At 41.3% G+C, this 26,097-nt stretch overlaps 2 protein-coding genes across 4 annotated transcripts in view; both read right to left on the reverse strand.

Moving 5' to 3' along the window:
• Window positions 1–168, reverse strand: part of YEATS2 (YEATS domain containing 2) — a 108,681-nt gene extending 108,513 nt beyond the window's left edge. The window contains exon 1 of the mRNA XM_044673160.1: window positions 119–168. The gene's annotated coding sequence lies outside the window, so the exon portion shown is untranslated. The remainder of the gene's footprint in view (window positions 1–118) is intronic.
• A 7,058-nt stretch (window positions 169–7,226) lies between these two features.
• The window catches only part of KLHL24 (kelch like family member 24), a 47,125-nt gene continuing 28,254 nt past the window's right edge, over window positions 7,227–26,097 (reverse strand). For all 3 annotated transcript variants that reach the window (XM_044673162.1, XM_044673161.1, XM_044673163.1), the window contains 2 exons: window positions 25,858–26,046; window positions 7,227–12,426 (listed from right to left, as the gene is read on the reverse strand). In XM_044673162.1, coding sequence (XP_044529097.1) covers window positions 12,226–12,426; window positions 25,858–26,046 — 390 coding nt within the window. In that variant the 3' untranslated portion in view covers window positions 7,227–12,225. The remainder of the gene's footprint in view (window positions 12,427–25,857; window positions 26,047–26,097) is intronic.

A 26,097-nucleotide genomic window follows, 5' to 3' on the forward strand; every position in this document is an offset into this window, starting at 1 on the left:
CCCCCCCCCCGCCTCCGCGCACGCACCCTCCTCCCTACCTCCCCGCGCATATCGCCCACCCCACCCCCTCCTCGAGACCCTCGGGGCCCCGCACGATCTTCCCGCTAGGGACACTCACCTCCCGGCGAGCCCGGGGCCGGAACCCCGTGGCCCGAGCCCGGTGGACGCAGGGCGGGGAGGCTGCCCGGACCACGCCCCGCCACGAGGCCCCCCGCTCGGCGCGGCGCCCGACGGGAAACGGACTGCGCCGCTCAGCTTCCCAGCCCGCCTGCCCCGGACGTCACGCACGCAGAGGGGCGCGCTCTCGGCGGCGGTGGCGGAAGCGCACGCGCCCCCTAAGGGGCGGAGCCGGGCCGGGCCGGCCGGGTAGAGGAGGAGAAGGAGATGAGAGGGAGAGAGAGAGGGAGAGAGAGCCAGAGTGCGAGCGGCGCCGCTGTAGGCCAGCAGGGGACGCCACAAAAGGTTTCACTGATGGGAAAACCGAGGTCCCAATTTCCCGTAGTGTGTGGGCCAGCGCTCTGCCTCTTCCGCAGTCAAGGATGGCCTGGGGCCTGCCCTCAAGACACTCACAGTTCAGCGAATGAATGAAAGAATGCTAGAATGAATGAAGCATTTATTAAGCGTCTGCTGTGTGCCATGCCAAGTGGTCAGTGCTGGGGATACAAAGACAGACCAAAGCCGGTCCTGGGTCACTGGGGGGCAACAGCAAAAGAAAGGAGCCCCGCGGGGTGGTTAGGGGGGCCGGGAAAGGACTCCAGTAGAAGGATCCCATCCTCCTACTCCATCTCTTCTGCCTCCAGCCCTCAGCGCCTACCCCATGGAGGGGGGTGGAGCGGACCACCCAGGCACCCCCACCCCCTCCAGCCTAGCCTCAGCCCAGACCGGCGCCCAAGGGTTCCATGGTACGTCCTCTGCCCTACAAGGCCCACGTGCCCGATGTACTGTTGGGCCGTAGATATGGGCGTGGAGTTCAGAGCCATGGACTTGAATGTTGGGATACCGGGCCTGCCTAGCTGTGTGGTCAGGGACAGGCACGTTCAGCACTTCATCAAGATGAGCCATCTTCAGTATCGGGGTTTCTTGGTGCCCTCTTTCCGGGCCAGGACTGTCCCAGAAGCCAGAGGATCATCATCTTCTTCCTCCCCACTCCTGCCCCCCTCCTTAGTCCCACCTGGCTGCTTAAATAGTCCAGACGGGAGCCAGGGACCCCCGTCAGCTTTTCCCTGCGGAAGGATGGAGGCCTCTGGGCTCATCCTATGCCTCTAACTAGGTCCTCTGGGCCTTCCCCTCTGTCCAGCATTACTTCCTTACTGCATATCTCTCCAGTGGAACCTGAAAGCCTCAAACTTGTAGCCTGGTGGGATCTGATGAACCCCAAGTTTTAGGATTAGCTTGTAAGTTGGAGACCCCAAAGCTTGTACTTGCTCTCTGTTCCCCTAGGAATCCACCCTGAAGGGAATCTCAGGCTAGCAGTTTCAGACTGAATAACAGACCCTAGGGTGGTTGACAATCCCAGTTAGGTGGAGCTAGGCATATGTTAAATATCCTTTTGTTTTAGTCTTCCCCCACAGCATCCGAGACCGTTTCCCAGGAAAGACCCACACCTGGACCAGGACCACCCTTTTAGTATCCCTAGCCTCTGGTTATGATTCCTTTCCCAAGCTTGATTGTATCCTGTCAGTATAGTTTGAACACTCCCATTTCCTTGTAACTATGGTAATGTCAATCTTCTTTTCCCTGCCCCCGGGATCTCCCCAAATGGTATATAGGCTCTCCAATTTCTTTTGTTCCTTGGAGTCATCATCTAGCTTGGTGGCACTCCCAGGAGCCAGGGACCAGAACATCCAGAGTTCAGTCCTCAGACTCTTCGTAGGTGTGTAGTGTGCAGCTCTGTATAGAGGCCTAACTCAGCCCTGTTACCCTTTTCCTTAATTAAAGAGTGGTTTTTTTCTGATATTTAATAATTCTGTGTTTTTTTTTCCAGTCAACACACCACTTGGCTAGTCTAGGCTGGCCCATACTCTTATCTAGTGCAGGCAACTAGGAGGTGAAGTAGATAGAGCACAGGGCTTGGGATCATCTTGACTGGTAAGAATTTAGAAAACCTCACATTAAGGGATAAGGACTTATTTAGGGGATAATAAAGCTTGTAGGCTTTATTGTAGTTTTATTTATTAATTTATTGTAGCCGCCTGGCCATACCCCCCTCACTTAGCATCTCCCCAGTCCTGCCCCAGGATAGTGGTGGAATGAAGCCAGGCATCTTCATAACTACAAGTGGTAAAGGCCCAGCCTCACCTCTCCAGGGCCCAAGACCTAGCTGTAACCTTTGCTGTAACCAGTGATTCCCAAAGTGGGCTACCGCCCCCTGGTGGGTGCTGCAGCGATCCAGGAAAGCGGTGATGGCTACAGGTGCATTTATCTTTCCTATTAATTGCTATTAAAATTTTTTAAAAATTAATTTCCAGGGGGCTAAGTAATATTTTTTCTGGAAAGGAGGCGGTAGGCCAAAAGTTTGGGAACCACTGCTCTAGATCCTCTTCCTTTGTCCATCTTTGGGTACCTGGTGTCTTGTTAGCTTCTCTTGATGACTTAAAATTCATCAGAAAGAAAGTCCTATCCTCTTTAACATCAGTGGCCACTCTACCTCTTCTGGGAAAGCCTCTTAAGGCTCTGAAGCAGCAGCAACAGACCAGACCCCTTACAAACCACATCTTCCTCCCCAGGGTCAGAGGAACAAGCAACTTCAGGAGTAGCTTCTTGGGAAAATGGGTTGAGATGTAGAGCTAGAAGGAAGCTCAGAGACCCACAAGTTACACTTCCTCAATTTATAGCTTGATACCCCTAGGGAGCTTTGGATCACAGGGCTGTTAAGTGGTTGAGGTAGAATTTGAACTTGAATCCTCTGAATCCAGAGCAGGCTATCCTGTCTCCCTTACAGGAGTTTGCTAACCTTATTAGGTGTCCTCAGAATGTAGCAACCTAAAATGCAAAAAAAAAAAAAAGGAAATTCTGTATATTTTTATCTTGGAGAATGTGTTGAAATAAAGGTGATTTGCTGTGAGATTTGGTCCCCAAGGAGTTGGAAAAGGAGAAATGGAAAGTCCAATTTGGACCATGAACCTCTAGTACCTTCAGGGATCCTGGAAGGCTGATACACAGATCCAGGCTCCCAGACACATCAGTTCTCTCAGTGGAAAAAAGAGGACTCACCAGTTACCCCCAGTGAAGCTAGCCCTAAGACCAACCAATCCCCATTTGTCAAGGAGCCCTCTTGTCTTGATTTGGTTAAAAGGGCTTCCCCATTGGTAAGAAAATGATGCACAGACTGAACAGCTGGTCTATATAATAACATTTCATAAGAATTAAGAGATAGAAGACCCTCATATGACAAATGAGGAAACTGAGGCCTAGAGTAGAAATCATCACTAATGAAGAACCAGAGCTGGGATTCAAACTGGGCCTGGCCTCCAATCCAATGCTCTTTTATCGTACTGCAACAAAATAAATAAAAAACCATTTTTATAATAATTTTTTATTTTTATAATTTTTAATAAATTTATAATAATTTTAAAATAATAAATGAACAAAAATGGTTCAACTGAAAGCAGGATGGCAAAGCCCTTGGGCCCCCGAGAGTAACCCTAGGTCAAGTAACAGCTCTGGGAGGTTTGGAGGGTATAGATACAGGCTGGATGGACCACTGAGGCAGGAGCAGGTTCGAAGGAAAAGCTTAGTCCTCTGGAACAGACTTGGTGACTCAAGATCTTATCCAAGTTTGGTGCTGAGCTGCTGGCGGCTAGAAAAGAAGGGTATGGAGAAATCCAGAGTAGTAGTTGCTCAATGACAAACAGCCTCATTTTCTTAGTATCTAGGCTTTACATGTATCAGGTTCTTCAATTTTTGCTGAATTTGAGTGTACTCAGACCAGACCTTTTATATCCATAAGTTACAGGCTGCTCTCCCATGCAGACAATACACACACACACACACACACACACGTATTCTAAACTGGGGGGCTTGCTTCTGTTTTGGGTTAGCTGACACTTGGCTGGTCTCTTGACTACCTCTGCCTGCCTCCCTTCAGCCCCAAACTCAACATTATTTGATGGTTTCTCTCTGGTTTTCCTTAATACCTTGCTGAATGTTAAGCATAAAAGCATTTATCAATATATATTTATTGGTTCTTCTAATTCAGGAAGAGGGGTGGAGAATGCAGAAATAACCCTAAAAACCAATGCTCAACAAATTGGCTTTCCAAAATATTTCATATTTGAGAGAGGCAGCTCTTTTGATGCACAATGAAGACCAAGACTGGGGTGGCCAAAGCCATATCCTTCACTTACTTCCTGAAAGTTGGACTTCATCAACATTGTCACTCATTCACTCTATTGTGAAAGGGAATTCTTTATTCTTTTCATCTATTTTGAGCTAACACTTTGTTATCAAGTAAGAGAATTCACAAGTCACTCACTTAGAAAGCTCCACCCTTTTGACCGGATCAATCAGAAACTTGTGAATCCTTTGATAAGAGTAGACACCTTCTGAGGATGAGGTGTGGATCCCACAGACACTGCCCCGCTGGGCAGTGCTAGGCAATTTGGAAACTGATTAGCCCCTGTGAAGAGGGGAAGGGACAGGAGGTGACTATAAAAAGTCCTGAAAGTCTTCAGCTGGTGGTCTTTGGCTTGAATCTTCAGCTTGGAGGATCTTGGACTGGGACTGCGGCTTGGACCTATGACTTGGACCTTGGCTCTTGGGTGAGTGAGTAGTTGTCCTTCCTTTCTTGGCTTCTGGAGAGAGATTAGTTCCAGAGAGGCCTCCCCTCTTGGAGGAGGCAGCATGGATGGAACTCTGGATCTTGTGGTCAAGGGTTAACAAGGCCTGCTGGGCTGAGCCAAGCACCAGAGCAGTATTTAGTGTGATAGGCTAGACATCTTCTCTACCTTCTTTTTGTATTTCTCTACTTTCACTCTTTCCACCTCTTTGTAAATAAAAGCTATTAAGTCATTTTGACTTAAGCTATAACATTTTAAATCAGCGACCACCATATTATTTTAGAATTCTTGCATATTTAGTCAAACCCTTAATTCCTTACACTATGGAGCAGATCACAGCCTGCTACACTTTAACCGGCAGACTTAGCACCATATCTAGTGCATCATAAGCCTGTAATAAATGCTGGTTTCCTTCTTTTCTTCTTAATAGATGAGGCAACTAGGTGGCATGGTGGATAGTGTTAGATTAAGTCAGAATGACCCAAGTTCAATTTTTGCCTCAAATGCTTCCTAGCAATGTGAACCTGGGCAAATCAGTCAATTTCTTTCCTCATCTGTACAATGAAGATATAATTTAGCACTAAAGAAATCTAATTATTATTATTATAGGTCTTAACTGCTGAGAGCAAAAGAATCTGCTAAGGAGCTAACCTCTTCTTATTGAGCTACTGTTTGGTTTGGCTAGTCCCAAAATGGTTTCTCATGGTCCCTAAGTTGGTACTCAAAACTTTTCTGGCTTAGCCATCCCTTTCAGAATTCAAGTTCAGCTAATCTGGCCTTTTGAGTATGCAGGGTCACCTCTCTAAACCAAGGAAAAGTTTCCTCCTGATTTTCATATTACTTACATCAGGGGCATTTAGGTGTCAGAAATGGAGGAAGGAGACACTAGATAACTATATAGTCAATCCATCTTTTAACCCAGAACATTTCAAAAATCATAAACTCCCAAGTTTAAAATAGCAGTTTTTCTTCCAGCCAAGTAGATTTTCATTTTTAAAATTTCCATATTATTCATTTTTGTAAGTGAATAATCTTATAAAACCCAAACTCTAAACGGTATACACAAATAAACAAGGGATAAATCATATGCTTTCATCTGCATTTATATTCCAACAGTTCTTTCTCTGGAGAGCATTCTTCTTCATATGTTCCTCAGAACTGTCCTAGATCAGTGATTCCCAAAGTGGGCGCTATTGCCCTCTGGTGGTTGCTGCAGTGATCCAGGAGAGTGGTGATGGCCACACTTTTTTTGTATTACATTCTATTCTGAGTTCAATAAATAGTTGCATAATTTCCAGGGCGCTAAGTAATATTTTTTCTGGAAAGGGGGAAGTAGGCCAAAAAAGTTTGGAAACCACTGATCTAGATCATTGTTTTGCTCTTAGTAGCAAAGTCTATCACATTTGATCATTCCACAGTATTGCTATTACTATGTACAATGTTTTCCTGGTTCTGCTTATATTGCTCTGCATTAGCCCATGAAAGTCTTTCCAACTCTTTCTGAAATCATCCTGTTCATCATTCCTTACAGCACAGTAGTGTTCCATCACCATCATATACCACAATTTGTTCAGCCATTTGCCAATTGAGGGACTCTTATCCCTTCAGTTTCCAATTCTTTGCACCACAAAATGAACAGCTATAAATATTTTGATATAAATAAGTCCTTTTCCATTAAAAAAAACTCTTTTGTTATACAGACCTAGTAGTAGTATGACAGGATTAAAGGGTATGCACAGTTTTATAGCCCTTTTGGCAAAATTCCAAATTGCCCTTCAGAATAGTTGGATCAGTTCACAACACCACCAACAATGTGTCAGGGTCCCACTTTTGCCACACCTCCTCCAACATTTATCATTTTCCTTTATTGTCATATTGGCTAATATGATAGGTATGAGGTGGTACAGCCAAGTACATTTTCTAAGAGCAATGAAATAATGTAATCTACCCAAACCATTTCCCTAGACTTTCCTAGTTCATCTCTGTTCTCAAAGTGATAACTGATAAGATCAAGTTTGTTCTAAATCTAGCCTATTTTAAAGATGTAGTTAAATATTAACTTTAAATATGTAGGTTAGGGAAAGAACAAAGGCTTATCTCACTACTGACCAAAAATTCACAATATATTGGGACACAACCTATCTTGTTTTAATGATACAGGATGAGACCACCATCCCCTCTCCCCAAAAGGGCCTGGTGTTATATTTGCTCCTCCAAGACAACATGGAATATAGTGTGGGATACTTCTCATGAGTGTTTGTTTTTCCCCTTTAAATCCAGGCTCATTGTCCCTTCCAGAATCTCAGAATCTGCATTGTAAGAAACTCCAGAGGGGCCCGATAGATCAGTCTCTCTCTAACTAACCTACTTGACGCTTGAAACCAGCTTGACCTTGGCTGTTAGCTTGTTTGATAGATCTCTCTGATAAAGAAAAACTTAACACAAATGGAAGTTAAAAGATAAATTTATTAGATACATGTTTTTTAAATTTGAAGAAAACTTTGCAAGTACACTTAAATAGAACACAAGTACTGATGGGCTACAACAGAACCTTAAAGACAACAAAATACAAGGTTATCTTTCGCAATGTGACGTCAACCTGGAGCTCAGAACTGACAACAAATAAAAATGGCCATTACTGCTCTGGACTCCTGGCAGAGCTGCACTTGGGTCCAATTCAATAATTTGTTTTAACCAGTTAGCTCCTAAAAAAGAATTAGCGCAACAGTTTTTAATTTTCTGCGAATAAAATTGGCAAAAAGTAACAGCTTCCAAGAAAAATGAAAAGAAACACCCTAGTTGGGGAGATGGGGAATGGTGCTAAAGGATAGCAGGATTGCAAAAAGGAACTTTGTGGAGGCAATTTCTTGATATGCAAGTATATAATCTGTATGTATTTCAACTGAAGTTTAACAGTATGTTCAAAGAAGGTTAAGAGGTTATCTGAGTGTCATAATGAGCACCTTGGTCTGAAGACAGAAGAGAAATAAAACCACCCTTGGTACTCTTGTCAAGCAATTGTTATACTATTGCTTACTACACAATTGAAGGAATCCCTGGAACAAAGATGTGACCAATTAATATCTTTGAAGATTATGGAAAATGCAGGATATAAAGGTAAATAAATCACAAGCCTTAGGCCAAAGCTTAAAAGAAAGTAATGATCGCCATTTTAAAGTGATCAAATTTTGTTCCATTTTGCCTAGTATTCACTACACAAATTAAAAGGTGGGGAAACCATATCTGCACTACAGAAACATCTAGGACATTTATCTAAAGCGATTACTGCGCTGTCGCTTGAGGGTACAGCATTTGAAACAACACTAAAAAACATTTAGGCACATCCAGCAAATTCAGGCACAATTATTTCTGAAACACAAAAATTCAATTCGGACAGACATTTATTAAGCGCCTACTATGTGCAAGGCACCATGCTAGGTGTTGGAGACACACAGACAAGAAAATGACAAAGTCTCTGCCCCTTGTGGAGCTTAGTCTCTTTGGAACAAGAATGCAAAATAAATTACTACACACTTGTCACTGTCATTTTCATCATTTATCACTTGACCATCCCTCAGCACTAAAGTATCCTGGTAATTACACAAAATGAAAAACATTCATACCAAAAAAAAAAAAAAAATCCCCACACTTCAAAAATATTGGCTAAAGTCTGATGAGGAAAAGGTAAACTATTCTGCTAGCTTTTTTGGAATTATTGATGGATTCACACACTCCTGGCTCATATGGTCTCTGGCACCCAGCATTCTGAAGTGACACATTAATTCAGTTAGTCAAAACTGCTGTCTTTGGGCCAAAGAGCCCCTACGGTAATTACAGTACCTACTGAATTCATTTATCTAACTAAAAGACTAATGAGGTGAGAGAACATGAACTTGATTTCCAATGGATTGGTTTAAAATACTTCTAAACTAACAAATCCCTAAAGGGCTGCTGTACAGTGAGTGATGTTAACTCTTGCTAAAGACAGCGGCTGATACTTTGCCTTTTCACAAATCAGGGCAGTCCACAGATGCCCTTTAATAGATTCCTGTCGGACTGCACAGACAGCAGATTATGTTTCTCTGAGAACATTGTCTGAGGTAAAAGATGCTTCTTGCACAGATGAACCTCAAGCTGCTTTCTCATGCACACCCCAAACTATTCCATCTCTACTTTCTCATGAGTTAGGACAAAACAAAAACATGGGCCTGGTCCTTGGCCTGGGCCCTCACAGCAAAATTTTATTATCTATTGTCATTTTCAGACAATAAAAAAAAAACCTGGTATGTAGATGATCAAAAGTCAAGGAACTTTTGGCATCATTTCCTGAGTTTCATTGGGCATTTGACAGTAGAGATAGACGGGTGAATGATGGCTTGCTAGTAGAATAGAATGCACCAATCAGTAAAACATTTTCTCTTTTTTAAGAGACAAGAACGAATGTTAAGCCACTATGGGGGTAAAGCCCCCTTTCCCTATATGCCTCAGAGCCTAGAATTATGACTGAGAGTACCTAACTAGAGACAAAAGCCCAAATTGGAAGGTGACGAATTCATTTCCTCTTCAAGTATTTCTTTTTCTTAAAAACAAAGCCAAAAAATCCTCCAAATTCTTGTGATGTATCTGAACTTTTAGGTTCGGCCTTCTGGAGATCCAAAAGCCCGTCATTCTATGCCTGTGTAAAGTGGGGGATAGTTCCTGGAAATGGCAAGTAGGACCCTTCAGTGACACCAATGAGAGGAGTTAGACACTCTTAACAGACCTAATGATTCTCTTTAGTGGTAGAGAGCACAGAAGTCTTTCCTTCTCTGACACCTAGGGAAGAAAGGCCAGCATTTAAAGGATCTTTTCTCTATTGATACAGAAAACAAACCCACTAGATTCCTTCCTTCCGAGTAGCACAACTGACTAAGCAGAAGACAGCACTAAGGGCTCACTCTTGAGCACTCCTCCTCCCAACAGGCTTAACCTAGCAGATGTAAATGGAAAATGTTTCTGTTATAAAGGTGGTCAATCAATACCTCCCTTTCACATAACAGATAATTCCCGTGGAAGAGAGTTTCAAAATTGTCCAAGTAAAAATAAGCTCCAACAAGCAAACACATCCTCTTCCATTTTATTCAATTAAGGTCTAGGCTAAATTTGCCTGCCTTTCTTTGAGCATGACAGATGCCATCTCATTCCACAAGACCAACAGCTACCAAAAAATCCTCAATAGCATGATGATAGTACAATCGCCACCTTTGCTTTTATTCTAACGGCACTCTGAATGTCTATACCAACATGCAGTAATTCTCTATAGCAAATCAGTTCCAATAAGTGAGGATGGCCCAGAATTCAAGGAAATTTCAAAGATCAGTTGGGTCACTTTAGCTTAAAACCCCAACGCCACCTAAATTCACTGGGAATACCCATTTTTAATGATCTTTTGATTACTAATTTGGAAAATGATTTGTTATTACGTAGTTTCAGGCATTGATCAAGGAGAAAGAAAGCACACACTGGCTGGAGCTTGAAGATCTACCTCGCTCCTTAGAACATCGTGTCATGTTTATTATAACAGGTGGCGCACAGATATTTTAAAAATGAATGCACGATAGTAACAAAATCCAAGTAAACTGGTCATACACAAAAGAAAAAAAAGGTGAGACCACAGAAGTCATTTATCTGGAGAAAAACATTTCTGTATCAAGTGCCTTTATTTACAGGTGGGCACTATTTTACAAATACACATAAAAATACAAAGGAATCCCTGTATTGTTATCTTAGACAATAATATGTACACAAGAAATTATACAGCGGTTTAGTACAAGCAAAATTCTTCGCCACAAAATGAGGGTACATTTATCCCCTAATTTTAGCTTAAATGGTTCTTGCTTTAACTCGGGCGAAGAAACTGTTTCACACTTAAGTTTTCTTATGCTCCTGAATGCCTTTTTGAAGCTGTGAGCCAAGAAGCATCTTACTAATAGATTTCCAAGGAAGGGTCTTTTTGTTTGGGTTGTCTTTATTCTAACGCTTTCGCTAAGTTTCCTTTGAATAGCAAAAAGATGCATGGGATTCAGTTTCTAGCTAAGTATGAAAGACTAGGTTTTTGGAAAACAAATCCTAAAATAATAATTGAAACAGTCCTGCAGTTCTAGGCTTTCTGATAATAACTCTACAGGTATCATCATGGACATAACATACCTCCACATCATCTCAGGTTTGTGGAGCTAAGTTACACTGACACAGAAATAATAAAGAATCACTTGTAACAGAGATCCTTTGATGTGCCCCAGAAGAACAATGCAACCAATCTCCTTCAGTGAAAGCTAGTGGGAAAAGAATGAAGAGCAGGAGGGACTGGCTTTTTCTTGAGCCTGACATTTCTCACTGGTGGAAGTGATATTGACCTTTAAATCAAGGTGGAAGGTCTTTTTTCAGTTTGTTCATGGTCCCTGAATTCAAACTCTAAAAAGGGGTTTTCCCCTTGGTGGGAGTGGCAATGCTTTAGAGCTAATGGAGATCTCACTGAGATCCCTGAATTCCTCCAATCAGAAGCTGGATCCTCACCAAACAAAGGCACCCATTGAGATGAAAGAGGTTCTTCACCACGTGGGCCTGATTCAGGGAAATAAGCAGCTACTCTGGTTACAATGCTGGGCAAAAGCCTCCAGGGTCTCTCCCAGACGCTTAACATTTAGTCCAATCCAAGAACCACTTACTATACCTCTCCTTAATGTGAGGAATCATGCTCTTTTCCTTAAAAGGGTTTCATACTTTCCAAATGAATTAGCCTATTACTTAAGAGCAGTATTTGATCACAATTGCCATGGTGCTGCGTCTCAGGCACATATCGAACTGAAAGAACCAATAACTAAATTAACATCCATAAGAGAGAGAAAAAATTCCATTGCTACAACTTTTCACTTCAAACCTACTTTCTTGTGACACAAGATTTTTAAAAGATGGTTTAAGCTCTGGGTGAGACGATGTAGCCAAGCTGAACAGAGAAGCTGTACATAGCTTTCCTCTAGAATGAATGTCATAGGCATATATAGTCTAAGAACAGACTTAGAATGAAGAGACAAATGGTGCAAAGCTGTGTAGGCAGGCAGTCAGGTGATATATGCCAGTCTACACAGCCCTACCAATACCTGTAAAGGTTACCTCCCTTGAAAGGCTCCCTTTGTATAAGAGAAGGAACCCTTGATCAGATCATTGTTACCAGAAGTCAGAGAAAGACTGTTAACTACTAGTAAGGCTTTGGACATTTTACTATTTACAGCTTGGAAATGGGCACTGGCCCAGGTCAGGCAGGCACAGAAACTCTTTTGTTTGCACATAACATGTAAAAACCAAAACCCAAAAACCTTGAGCGTCTGTTTGGGGCCTCTGAAAACATTCCCGTTTGTGACAGAAGCAGCAGCGGAGGCGGCAGCTACCTCTCTGTACCTTCCTGGCTTTACAGTTTAAAGCACTTTTCATTGTATCTGTGAATAGTCACACAGCCATGATAGGACACTGGCCGAGGCATGGCAGCCACCCCAGTGATGATGCTGGTCGCAGGATCATAACAAAGGATTGTGTCTGTTGCTTCTCCATTTTCTCCTCTTCCCCCCAGGATATAGATTTTGCCATTACACACTGACATTCCACAGTTTTCCTGTTTAATCAAATGTGAAGAAAAAAGGAATTATTATTCAAAAATAATTATAGCTGGAAAGAGGAGGCCATAAATGATAACAATAATGGTGTTCGATCATTTCAGTCACAATCAACTTTGTGTCCCCATTTGGGGGCCTTCTTGGCAGAGATACTAGACTAGTTTGCCATTTCCTTCACTAGGTCATTTGACAGATGAGAAAACTGAGGCAAAAGGATTAAGTGACTTGCCCAGGGTCACACTGCTAGTAAGTGTTGAGATTGGATTTGAACTTGGGGAGATGAATCTTCCTAATTACTAGCCCAATGCTCTATCCACTGTGCCACAATCATAATAGCTAACATTTATACATCAATTTAAGGTTTGCAAAGCACTTTATAATCATCTCATTTGATTTTCACAACAACCCTGAGAGGTGAGTTGTCTTATTCTCTCTCACTTTACAACTGAAGAAACAAGAAGCAAAGTGATCTGCCCACAGATACAGAGTTAGTCGGGTTCTGAGGCTGGACCTGAACTCAAGTGCTCCTGACTGCAGGCCTAGCACTCTGTACACTTGGTGCTCCTTGGCTGCCACTGGGCTACTTAATTACTAAATGCCTGATTACAAATTGTATGGTTAAAATCTATGGCAATTCCCTACTATAAAAATATACAATATACAATTGGTATTACAAATAACATACAATAAACATATAATTTGTTTCTGTTCCAAACAAAGTCTAGAAGTTCATTTGATTTAGGCTCAAAGAATATGAAGAAATTAGGGGGCAGCTAGGTAAGATCTCGGTTCAGATCTGGCCTCAGACACTTCCAGCTGTGCAAGTCACTTAACCTCGATCATCTATCCTTTATCACTCTTTTGTCTTAGAATTGATGCTGACAGAAGTTAAGGATAAGGGGAAAAAAGAGTATGCTGAAATTCAAATAATACAACTTCAGGATTTATAAAAAGGAGATGTAGATGTATTATGATAGCATCACCTGGATAGATACAATAACTAGCAGACCAATTTTCTATTCCTGAGCAAGACTATTAAAATTACTCTGAAATAATGGACAACTATTACCTTATCTACACAAATTTAAGATTATCACTTTTCTTCTTAAAAGATGTTATTTATTTAAAATATTAAAAAAGAAATCTATGACTTTTTTTAACCCTTATCTTCTGTCTTAGAATCAATACTGTATATTGGTTCCAAGTCAGAAGAGCAGTAAGGGCAAGATAATGGGGGGTAAGTGACTTGCCCAGGGTAACCCAGCTAGGAAGTGACTGAGGTCAGATCTGTGACTCACGAATGAACTAGGTCAGTAGATCCAGAGAACATTACATCCTAACTATAAACACCAGTTTTGTCATATGATGTAACTGTTAAATGTATATAATGTACATGACAAACTCCAGTTATATCACATTGGAGAGAGGACTCAGAAAAACAAGCTTTGCCTTCTAGTGATTTCTAGACTGTAAAAACTATAGCTGAGGACAAGCAGATGACTCTATAGCAAATTATCAAACAAAAAGAAAAGAGGGGAGGCAAGAAGAAAGGACCTCCATCCTTATTTCTTTCTCTAAAAGCTTTTGGACCTTGAGTGAGCTGTTTCACTATGCTGGAACTATAGATATTAAAAGATAGCGATATAAAAAACTAACATTATATAGCATATACTATGTTCTAGGCACTGTGCTAAGAACTTTAAAAATATTATCTCAGTGGATCCTCACAACAAACCTCCAAGAGAGGGGCTACAAATCCCAATTTTACAAATGTAGAAACTGAAGCAGACAGCAGTTAAGTAACTGTCCCAGCTAAACTTCAGAAAAAATCTCTTTAAGCAAAGAGTGGAGCCAAGTTGGCAGATTAGAGACAACCTAGCTGAATTCTCCCAACATATATTTTCAAACAACATTAAAATAATGCCTCAAGTCATATTTTGGAGCAAGAGAGCCAATAAAAGGTCAGAGTATAACACTATTTCCACCAAAGATAACTCAGGAAGTTGATAGAAGTCTGAGACACTGGGGCCAGCTCAGAGCACACATGGTGGAAGCACTAGTCAGGGGCCTTGGAAGAAGCTGCAATAACAACAGCTGCAGCTTGGGGAGCTCTCAGCCCAGAGACCATAAAGGGGTGAGATGACTGGTTTGAAAGAGATTATAGGGACCCTTTGCCAGCACCAGGTACACTGGCAATTCTATCAGTCACAAAGGAGCACTAGTGCTTGAGGATGCAGGGAAGCAGGGGCCCTTCTTGGGTGAAAACCAGAGTACAGGCCAAAAGAGGAGTGACCACACCTCTCTTTGGATCACACCACCTTGGAAACACCCCAAATCTGCAGCCCTATAGAACTAACTCTGAAAACAAAAGCACAAAAGAGTCTGACACTGGGGATAGTCATCATTCCATCCTTGGTGAACAGACCTCAACTCTAACATAAAGTTTGAACATCAAGAAACAGGCTGGAAAAATGAGTAAACAACAAGAAAAGACTCTGACCGTGAAAAAGCTTCTATGGTGGCAAGGAAGACTGAGACAAACTTGGAAGAAGATGACAATGTAAAAACAAATACTTCAAAAGCCTCAAATATAAATGTTAATTGATCCCAGGCCAACAAGAATTTCTGGAAGAGCTAAAGAAAGAGATAAAGAGAGGTAGAGGCAAAATTTGGGGGGGAAATGAGTGATGTAAGAAAATTACAAAAAGAGAATAAACAGCTTGAAAAAAGAGGCACCAAAAATGCTAAAGAAAATAACATCTTAAAAAACAAAACTGGCCTAATGTAAAAGAAACACAAACATTCACTAAAGAAAACTCCTTGAAAAGCAGAAAATGGAAAAAAAGGTACAAAAAAATCACTGATGAAAATTCCTTAAAAATTAGAATTGGACAGCTGGAAGCCAATAACTCCATGATACATCAAGAAACAATAAAAAAAAAGTCATATTAAAAAAACAGAAGAAAATGTTGGAAAAACAACTGACCTAGAAAATAAATTGAGGAGAGAAAATTTAAAAATTATTGTTCTACCTGAAAACCATAAATGAATTAAAAGCCTAAATGTATTTCAAGAAATTATCAAGGAAAACTTCCCTGATATCCTAGAACCAGAAGGTGAAATGGAAAAATCCACCTCCTGAAAGAGATCCCAGGAATATTATAGACAAATTCCATAGCTTCCAGGTTAAAGAGAAAATACTTCAAGCAGCCAGAAAACAATCCAAATATTGTGGAGCCATAGTCATGATCACACAAGTTTAGTATCTTCCATGATAAAGGAGCAGAGAGCTTGGAATATGATATTCTAGAAGGCAAAGAAGCTAGTATTATAACCAAGAATCACCTGCCCAGCAGAATCCCCCTTGGGGGTATGTGTGTGGGGAATGGCATTTAATGAAATAATAAGAGGACTTTCAAACTTTCCTGATGAAAAGGCCAGAGTTGAAGAGAAATTTGGACATTCAATATAAGATTCAAGAATGGCATAAAAGGCAAACTTGAAAAAATAATGAGAGTCTCAATAAAGTTAAACTAGTTGCATTCCTATATGTGAAGATACATGGAACTCCTAAAAATTTTATTATTAGAGCAGTTAAAATGAACTTGCATAGATAGAGGGCATGAGTGTGAATTGATTATGATAGAATGATCTTCCAAAAAATGAAGGTTGAGAAAGAGGGATGCCCTGGGAGAAGGAGGAAGGGAGAAGTAGAAGGGGGAAATTTTTCTTACACGTAAAAGAGGTACATAAGGAAGCACTTTTACAGTGATGAGGAAATGGGCAAGGGGGAACATGGCAGGCAATGCTTGAACCTTATTCGAATCAGAATTGGTTTAAAGAAAGAAGATTATCTTTTCACAACTCAACTGTATATAGAAATGTAATTTAATAGGGGAACAGAAAGAGAAGGGGATAAGAGAAAGGTGGGAGATGATAAAGGGGAAAGTTAGGGGAAGCAGTGATTAGAAGCCAAATGAATACTTTGGAGTGGGATAAACAGAGACATAGAAGGACAACAAAGTGAAAAAACAGGATAGAGTGAAATGCAGAGATGGTGATCATAACCAAGAATATGAATGGAAGAGATCACCCATAAAACAGAAGTGGGTAGTGGAATGGATTAGTAACTGGAATCCAACAATATGCTGTTTATAAGAGACATACTTGAAACAAAGAGACACATAGTAAAACTAAGGGTCTGGAGCAGAAGCTATTAAGCTTCAGTTGAAGTAAGGATGTCGAGGGTAGTAATTATGATCTCAGACAAAGCAAAAGCAGTAAGAGATCTAATAAAAAGGATAATCGGGAAAATTACATTTTGCTAAAAGGTACATGGAAAATGAAGTAATATAAAATGTTTTTAAAGCAATTTTCTCTGATAAAGCCTTCAGTACTGAGTCAAATTTATAAAAATAAGAGCTAGTCCCCAGTTGACAAATGGTCAAATGATATAAAAAGGCAGTTTTCAGGAGAAGAATTCAAAGCTATCAAGTCATATGAAAAAAATGCTTTAAACCACTGTCAACTAGAGAAAGACAAATTAAAACAACTCTTCAACACCACCTAACACATCTCAGAAATGTTGAAGGAGAAATAGGTACACTAATAGAAATGTTGGTGGAGTTGTGAACTAGTCCAACCACTCTGGAGAACTATTTGAAACTAGGCCCAAAGGGCTGTAAAACTGTGTACTGGCAATACTACTATTAGGTCTGTACTCCAAAAAGATCAAAGAAGGAAAAAGACCTATCTATACAAAATTACTCATAGCAGCTCTTTCTGTGGTGACAAAGAATTGGAAATGAAGGGAATACTCATTGAGAATGACTGGACAAATTGTGGATTATGATTTTGATGGAATACTATTTTGTGATAAGAAATGACAAGGGAGTGGTTTCAGCAAGACACATAATCTGATGCAAAGTGAAATGAGAAAAACTGGGAGATCATTGTGCACAGTAATAGCAACATTGTAATAATGATCAACTAGGAAAGAATTAGTTACTCTAAGCAATACAATGATCCAAGAAAATTCCAAAGTACTTGTGATGAAAAAAATGCTACCACTATGCTAGAGTGAACTGATGAACTCAGAGTGCAGACTGAAGTATAATGTTCTCACTTTCTTTATTTTTCTTGTCTTTCTTACAGCTAATACGGAAATGTTTTGCATGGGTTGGGTAAGGGTGAGAGGGAGAAAGAGAATTTAGTACTCAAAATTTAGAAAGAAAAGTGCTAAAAATAAAAAATAAAAATTTAAAAATAATTATCATCTTTTCAGCTTCATATTCTTTACAATGGGATTCTACTCGAATGGCTAACTTACTTGTTTTCAGTTACCTAGTTAAGAATCTTGGGGTTAATAAGTGCTTATGGAGCCCTAAAAGACCCTACTAGGATTGATTGGCATAAAGGCAGAGTGGCCTAGACTGTTAAGAAGAAAGGAACTAGAATCCAATCAAATTATTTCGAGTGACTAATTTTCCTCAATTTATTCAAATTTGCCACTATTTATAGCTCTTTAACAGGCAGAGGTAATGAGGAATAATGTTTTACCAAGCAGACATTTAGTAATTATACTTTATCCTGTAAGTTTAATTAAAATTATAGCCTACCCTCTATCTGAACCATACTATAGAAGGTTTTTCAGAGTACAAATCATATATATTTGAAGGCATTAAATCATTTGTACCTAAGATACAATTTAAAAAATCTATAAAATAGATGGCACCTCATTCTTCCTCCCTCCCAGTGTTTGAAATAATTTATTATTCCTTTAAAAGGCCTATCATTACCTTATAGTTTTCCACACTATGGGCTATTACTAATATCACTGTGTTGTTCTGAACATTTGATGAGAATATAAATTAAAGATTGTTTTTCAACCATAAGACAAACTGCCTACTAAGTGAGCCATTGTTACTTGGCAGCATCTGTCATGTGAGGTAGATAGCAATGCCTGGAGGAAAGAGACAAACTAAAGTCTGTCCTGACTCCAAATCTGGTTGCTGGAATAGCAAGTTAAAAGTTGGATGTCCATTTTGGTGTAATTTTATACAGCATATTTTATCCAGAAGGCTACGTTCTTATGTATGGAAGGGTATCTAATGGACAGGGGAGAGATATAGATTGATTAATAATAGGATTTTGGAAATTGTTAAGAATGCTGATTAACAGAGGAAGTCAAATTAAGGGGTCTCTAGAAAAGGGCTTACAGGTGTAAAAGGGAATTCTTGGTTTTCTTTGAGTTCATACTTATGAAAAAAGAATCCTTTGTTCTGTTTGCCTAGTAGGAGTTAAAACTTTTGACAATAACTTAAGTACCCCTACTTAGTACCTCATTAGATTGTGAGGATAAGATTAACTCTCCTTTGTCTACCTTTTGATTGAATCAACACAAGCCTGAACTAGGTTGAGTTCACACCTTTCTTGATGCTAGATGAGAAGCCAGAAAGATACTTGGAGAGCTCTATCTTTTCCCCCAAACTGAAACAGCCAGATACTTAAGAATTCACACACTCAGAAAGGTGTGAATCCAAAGGTGACAACTCAAATAATTGGGAAACTGTGATTGGCCCCCACGAAAAGGGGCAGGGACAGGAAACCACCATAAAAGCGGTGAAAATCCCTGAGCAGTCAGCCTAGTGAGGGAGTCTGGTGAAAGAGGCTGAAAGAGAGTGAACTCCAAGAAAGAGAGTCACTCCAAGAAGGAAGTTGGCTTCAAGAAGGTCAGCTCAAAGAAGAAAGTAGGCCTCATGAGTCACCTTCAGCACCAGTCATTGTCTTGGGTGAGTGGACAGCTGGTTTTCCCTTCCTGTCTTCTGGAGATAGTTTAATTCTGACTGAAGGTTAACAAGTCCTGGCTGAGCCAAGCACTGGAACAATATTTAGTTAGATAGGTTAATGTATTTTCTATCCTTTTGTATTTCTCTACTTTATAAATAAATGATCTATAATTTTCATATATTTAGCCAAACCATTAATTTTAACCCATACCCAGGTTTTATCACTGGCCCAACACTATTGAATATTTTTATCAATGAATTGCACAAAAACATGAATAGAAGGTATATGCTGGACAACAGAACTGGGAATGGATGTTATCAATAGGCTAGGATGTGGGGCTAACGAGTCCCCAAAAATGGGCAGTAGAGGTTAGGGGATAGATAGCTAAAAGGACTTCACGTAAAACAGATGGTGGTGAGGAAGCCCCATGAGTGAGTGACAATCCAATTAGCTAAGTGATCAGAGGCACAGTATTGAGCCATTCTAGATTCTCATCTTTGTTAACAGTTCTTAGCAATTTGATTGCTTGGCATAAATAACAGAGAAGTGTCTGTCTTCCCAGGGCATGCACTTGGGATGTGATGGGGATTCCAGAAGCTGGTCTACTGACACTACTCAGGTCTGTGACTAGTGGAAAGGAAAAAGGTAACTCCGACAGAGGGAATAGAGAGAGCATTCTGGAGGATGGTAAAGGACCCAAGGGGCAAGCGGAGCATGCTCCTCACTACTGATGACTGGAAGGGGCTAATTCCATAAGGGAAGGGCAGATCTAGGCAAAGATGTTTTATCAGAATGAGGTCTGGATTCACCCCACATCCAGTCATCAAAAGTGACTTCCCCAAGACACAAACCCAACCATGTCACCCCTACTCAGAAAACTCCAGGAGCTCTCTAGTGCTTTCAGGATCAAACACAAAAATCCTCTGCTCAGCATTTAAGACCCTTTCCTAACCTGGTCCCTCCTTTTCCAGACTGATTGTACCCTACTGCCCAAATCATACTCTTCCATCCAGTGACAAAGGCCTCCTTCCTGGTTGTTCCATGAACAAGACCCTCCATTTCTCAGCTCAGACATTCTCTCTGGTTGTCCTCCATGCCTGGGATGCTCTTCCTCAAATCCATCTCTTGACTTCTCTGGCTTCCTAACACAACCTCCTACAGGAAAGCTTTCCCAGACCCTCTTAATTTCAGTCTTTCCTTCTTGTTATTTCCTATCTATTCTGTATGTAGCTTCTTTATATATATTTTTTGCTTCTTGTCCTATCATTAGATTGTCAACTGCTTGAGAGCAGAATCTGTCCTCTTCCTCTTTGCATACATCCAGTGTTTCACACAGTGCCCGGCACATAGTAGGTACTTAATGGATTTTTGACTAACTAAAAAAAGGGCTCTTGCCAGAAGGCAACATATATTAAAAAAAGAAAAAAAAAGTTAAGCCTTTACCTTGTTTTAGAATCAATACTAAGTATCAATTCTAAGGCAGATGACCAATAAAGGCTAGGCAATTGGAGTTAAGTGACTTGTCCAGGGCCATACAGCTGGGAAGTATCTGAGGACAGATTTGATTCCAGGTCCTCCAGACTTCAGGCCCGGCTCTCTATCCAAGGAACCACCTAGTTTCCCTGACAACATATACTTAACAAAAATCAGTAAGAACTGATTTTTACCTAGTCTTACAAATCTCACCAAGAGGGCTTTTAATTAAAAAGAGGAGGCAAGGTGTGAAGATGGATTAACTCTCACCTGCCTGTTTTTAGATTTAATCACCAGAAGTATATACACCCCACTTATCTTTTAAGTATGGGGAAGTCTGTGACCCACATGTACGATAGTGGCAACAGGTCAGAATCAACTGACTGCTCCCTGGGCAGTCCTAAGCAAAGATATAGCTGCAATTGGTCCACATAAAGTTGAAGGAAAGCACAGGAAGTGACAAAAGGAAGGATCTTTAAAAGTGGCATCATCCTGTGATGAGCTCTATCACCTTTGAACATGGCAATGGAGGAGCAGCTGGGGACCTTGGACTGCTCTTGGATTTTTCCTTAGAACTACCACGTGCGTGAGTGAAAAAGGCTGACTCCTTTTCCTGGCTTTTCTGGAGGTACTAGCCTCCAGAGGGGACCCTCATCTTGGAGGAGGCCTCACAGCTAAAACCCTTATTTAATTTGCCTGTGTGCTCCCTTTGCTGGGGCCTCTGAAGCTCTGCCTGGTTCGGACCGGGCTGGAATGATTATCTACTCTCTCTCTGATTTCCTTTCTTTTACTCTTTCTCCTTTTGTAAATAAGCTACTATAAAAAGTCATCCTGACTCAAGTAATATATTTTCAGTGACCACATTTTTATATATTTAGTACAACCTTTAATTTTAACCCTTACAAAGGGACAAGCCTGCCCCCACAAACTTGCCATGAGAATCAATAATTCACAGGAGACAATATCCAAAAAGAGAGCCAGCAATAAAACCCAGGACCTCAGATTCTACATATAGGCAAGAAATGGAGAGTAAATAAACCAGGTCAACTAGAAATCTTTATACAAGAAGGGAAATGTGACTTCATATCTGGAAAACAGTTTTGAAAGAGAACAATTGCTATAATAGGCTTGATTCTAACCAAAAAGTTTCTGAAAAAGAAACAGGAACCTTAGAGGCAAGAGATCACTTCATGCATGATGAGTGGAGGAGGGACCCCAGGTAAAACTGGATATTCAACCTATATAGTGAGAAAAGAGTCTTCACAAAATGAAGAGAAAGCCCAAACTAGAGCCAAATGGACTGCTATTTTTCAGTCGCCAAAAATGATATTCTGAACAGAGATAGAAATTATTCTGAGTTGGAAAAGGGTCCAACGTGAAAGAAAGGCCTACACTGTGACTTGGTGGCAGACAGCAGGAGATTCTGAGGCAGGTGTGAAGTAGATGGTCATCTCCATTGCCCTTGAGGGAGGGTGTCCATGCATGACTCCTCTCCTTATTGCCCCATGATGATCCACAATATCATTCCTTATAGGACTCTCAGCTGCTGGGTCTTCAGAAACCAAAGCTCTCCTTTTGTGGAGAAAGAACTTTCTCTTTTTCTTGGCTCCAAATGTTCAGGGGTATTTCTAGATAGACAGTAGATGGAGCATCAGGCCTACGGTTCAAATCTGGCTTCAGACACTTACTATCTGTGTGATCCTGGGCAAGTCACTTCATCTCCATCTGCCTCACTTCTCTCAACTATAGAATGAGGATAATAAGACTTCCGTCCCAAAATCGTTGTGAGGATCAGATGAGATTTTTGTAATGCACTTAGCCCAGTGAATAGTTCATAAAAGGGCTCTATAAATGGTTATCCCCTCCCATCCCAGCCTTGCTTCCCTTCATCCTTTTGAGTGACATTGAATGAAAGAGGATTTCTGCTGAGGCACTGGAGCCTGCACCAGGGTGGGAGCAGAGTCAGAGGACAGAAGACAGGCTTTGGGGAGAGCCTGAACTTGGGCATGAAACAGTGAGGAGGCCAGAATGATCCTCAACTTGTTTCCCAGGTTAGTTGTTTTTGATAATAGTAATAATCAGAGTAAATACTTATATCAGGCTCACTATGTGCCAACCATTGAGCTAAGTGCTTTACAGTTACTGTCCCAGTTGATCTTCACAACCACCCTGGGCAGGAGGTGTTGTTATGAGTCACATTGGACAGATAAGGAAACCAGAGGCAAATAGGGTTAAATGACTTGCCCAGGGTCACATAGTTATTAAGTGTCTGAGGCTGGATTTGAATCCATCTTCCGGACTTCCGGGCTGGAGCTCTATCCACTGTACCACCCAGCTGTCAGTAAATAGCCTGGCCTTTCCTCTCATTTTCCATCTTTTGATTTCATTCTAGTATATTGTCTCCTTCCCTTTCCAACATTATCCTATTGAGGTTGTGTCTTCTTGGGATGGTTTTTCACTTTTTGTCTTAAGTTAATTATGTTCCTTTTAATTCTTTCCTCCAGAGCTTTTACTTTACATTTACTTCCCCCCCCCCCTCTTCTGTTTCCTCTCTCTGAGGTACTCTTGAGGTCCCTACCCAGGCTTGCTGCACCAGTTCTGGAGATCCTCCTTTCTTCTGGGTTTACTTCTTAGGACAGCTTCATTGAGTCTGGTCCTATCTTCGGGCTCAGTTCTGAGTAATGGGCTTGATGCCAGGTCTGCCACCTCCCACTCCTCTGGCTCTCCTGGATGAGGATCCAGGCCCTTTCTGTATCTGATCTCTCTTTCCTTTCTACTCACCCTGGTATGTCCATGTTCAGGGTGCTACCAGGTTTCAGGCTCCCCTTCTGGGGCCTATTGGGACATCCACAGTTAGAACATGGTGGTCGCCAACCCAGGTCAGAGTGCCACAGGCATTTGATGCCTCTGCTGCTTCTTCAACAGCCCTCAAACCTTCCCTGGCAAAGCAGTGTTTCTTCTTGTGTTTGGGCTGGGTTCCTTGGCAGGAATGTCTGACCAACATTCACAGGCCTGTTGCTCCTTTGTGTGGAGTCCTGGTCTGGATGATCATTGTGAAGAGTAAATCAAACTTTCTTTGTTTATCAATCAGCAACTTTTAAATTAAGTAATCAAAAACTTAAGCACCCTACTTAACATTAAGTAAGACTGTATTGCAATAAAGTGAGTGACAACTCCAGAGGCCACTGCCCTGCCCCTGGGCAGTGCCAGGCAAACTGAAAGACTGCAATTAGTTCCCATAAAGTGGGGAAGGGACAGGAAGTGTCTCTGAACTTCCTGTCCAAAGGACTTTGCCTTAGAGCTTCAGCTTTGGACTTCTTTTTTGGAGGAGGACTTCTTTGGACTTTGGCTTTGCTTTTGGATCTTGACTTTGGACTGCTTTTTTGGAGGATTTCTCCTGGGGACTCCACCTTTGGGAATCCTGTGCTGGCTTGCTGGTGAGTAGCTGGCCTTCCTTTCCTGGCTTCTGGAGAGACTGGTTCCAGAGAGGTCTTCCTTTCCTCGAGGAGGCTGCCCTGGTAGAACCCTTGCTGAAGACACCACTGGGGTCCTTTGGCTAAGGTTACCGAGACCTGCTAGGGCTGAGCTGGACGCTGGAGCAACATTTAGGGTGATAGGCTAGAACAGTGATGAGCAAACTTTTTAAAGGAAAGGAAATGTTCATCTGCCAGTCTGTTTCTAAGGCAACTCTTTTGAGGTTTCATTGTGTTGTATCCTGCTCACTGTATTCATCAGATTAGGAATAATGTCCTGCAGCCAGATAGAATATTTTAGGGGGCTGCATCTAGCCCGAAGGCTGTAGTTTGCCCATCACTGGGCTAGACAATTTCTCTATTCTCTTCTTACATTTCTCTACTTTCACTCTTTCTACCTCTTTGTAAATAAAGCTACTAAAAGTCATTTTGACATAAGCTATAATATTTTTAAATTGATGACTACAATATTACTTTGGAATTCTCATATATCAGCATAAATCCTAAATTTTAAATTCTTACACCCTGCAGCCTTATTAGATCTGTGGGAGAGTATGTGATGAGAGCCAGGTTCATCCTATAACCTTGTATGTTGCCATCTTACCCAGCAGTTGTAGCCATAGACTGTCAGGCAGACCAAAGAGAAGCCAAGAGAGCAGATTTCTGAGGAAAAAATTTGGAAGAACACACATAGGTAGGAATCATGATGGAGGAGAGGAGCCAGCAAAGGAGGCATGGAGCAAACAGTCAGAGAAGATCTCATCAGAGTCTGAAGCTGGGGTAAAACAACTTTTAAGAAGGAAATGATCCACAAGGCCAGTGCTACAGACATCTCAGTAAAGCAAGGATGGCAAAGCCAGATGAGGCATTTCAGGAACAGGCAGGTGGCAAGAAATTGTACGTGTTAGAAGGACATCTGGCAATGAAAGTCCAAAGAGAGATGGAATGGTGGCTCTAGGGAATAGTAGAATGGAGGGCAAGGGCTTTTTTGATGGTTGTTCCTGTTTTAAGAGATAGAGGAAACTTGGGCATATTGTAGCCAGAAGAAAAGGAACCAAACTGAAAGGGGAGATACTTTAGTTGAAAGAGGAAAGAGTGGGAATTGATGGAGAGACATTTTTCACTTAGAGTCCATGGAGACTGAAAGAGTATATGGTTTCCTCTGATATACATTTACTTTTATGCATCTAAAAACCATGATTCTGGGGACAGGTAGGTAGCTCAGTGGATTAAAAGCCAGGCCCAGAGACAGGAGGTCCTAAGTTGAAATCTGTCCTCAGACACTGCCTAGCTATGACCCATGGCAAGTCACTTGACTCCATTGCCTAAAAGAGCCCTTACTGCTTTTTTGCCTTGGAATCAATTAAGACAGAAGGCATGGGATAAAAAACAGAAAAGAAACCATGATTCTGGTTGTCACCTAAGGGGTCCAGGACACCAAAAAGGCAAAGAACCCAAGGTAGAGGATGAGATCCCCAGAGTGGCACCATGGCAGAAGGGGACAGAATCAGACCAAGGACTTTATCATAGGACATGATACCTCTAGAAGAGAGGAGAAGGAAGAGAACACACTTCTCCAATCAAAGACTCTTTTGAAGGAGCTCCAATAGACGGGCTAGTATGAGACTTTGCTCTGTAGTCAGCAGTCAGCAGTGTATTCTACTGCATTAATAATCATTGTCTTAAAGTTTTTACCTGACGGCTGAATGTATTCTGTACATGCATCCAATAATCTTCAACTGGGTCATAACAGTAGATGGTCTTGGTGAGTCCACCAGCAACATAGATTAGGTTATTTAAGGACACAGCTGTTATGCATCTCTTGGCAATGGGGATGGTGGCACGAAGTAACCAAGAGTTGGTTTCAGGGTCATAAGATTGAACCTGGTAAGGTATGGAAACACATTTAATTAGTTTTGTGTTTTTTTTTTTTTG

Source organism: Gracilinanus agilis, chromosome 4 (assembly GCF_016433145.1).
Source record: "Gracilinanus agilis isolate LMUSP501 chromosome 4, AgileGrace, whole genome shotgun sequence".
Taxonomy (NCBI): domain Eukaryota; kingdom Metazoa; phylum Chordata; class Mammalia; order Didelphimorphia; family Didelphidae; genus Gracilinanus; species Gracilinanus agilis.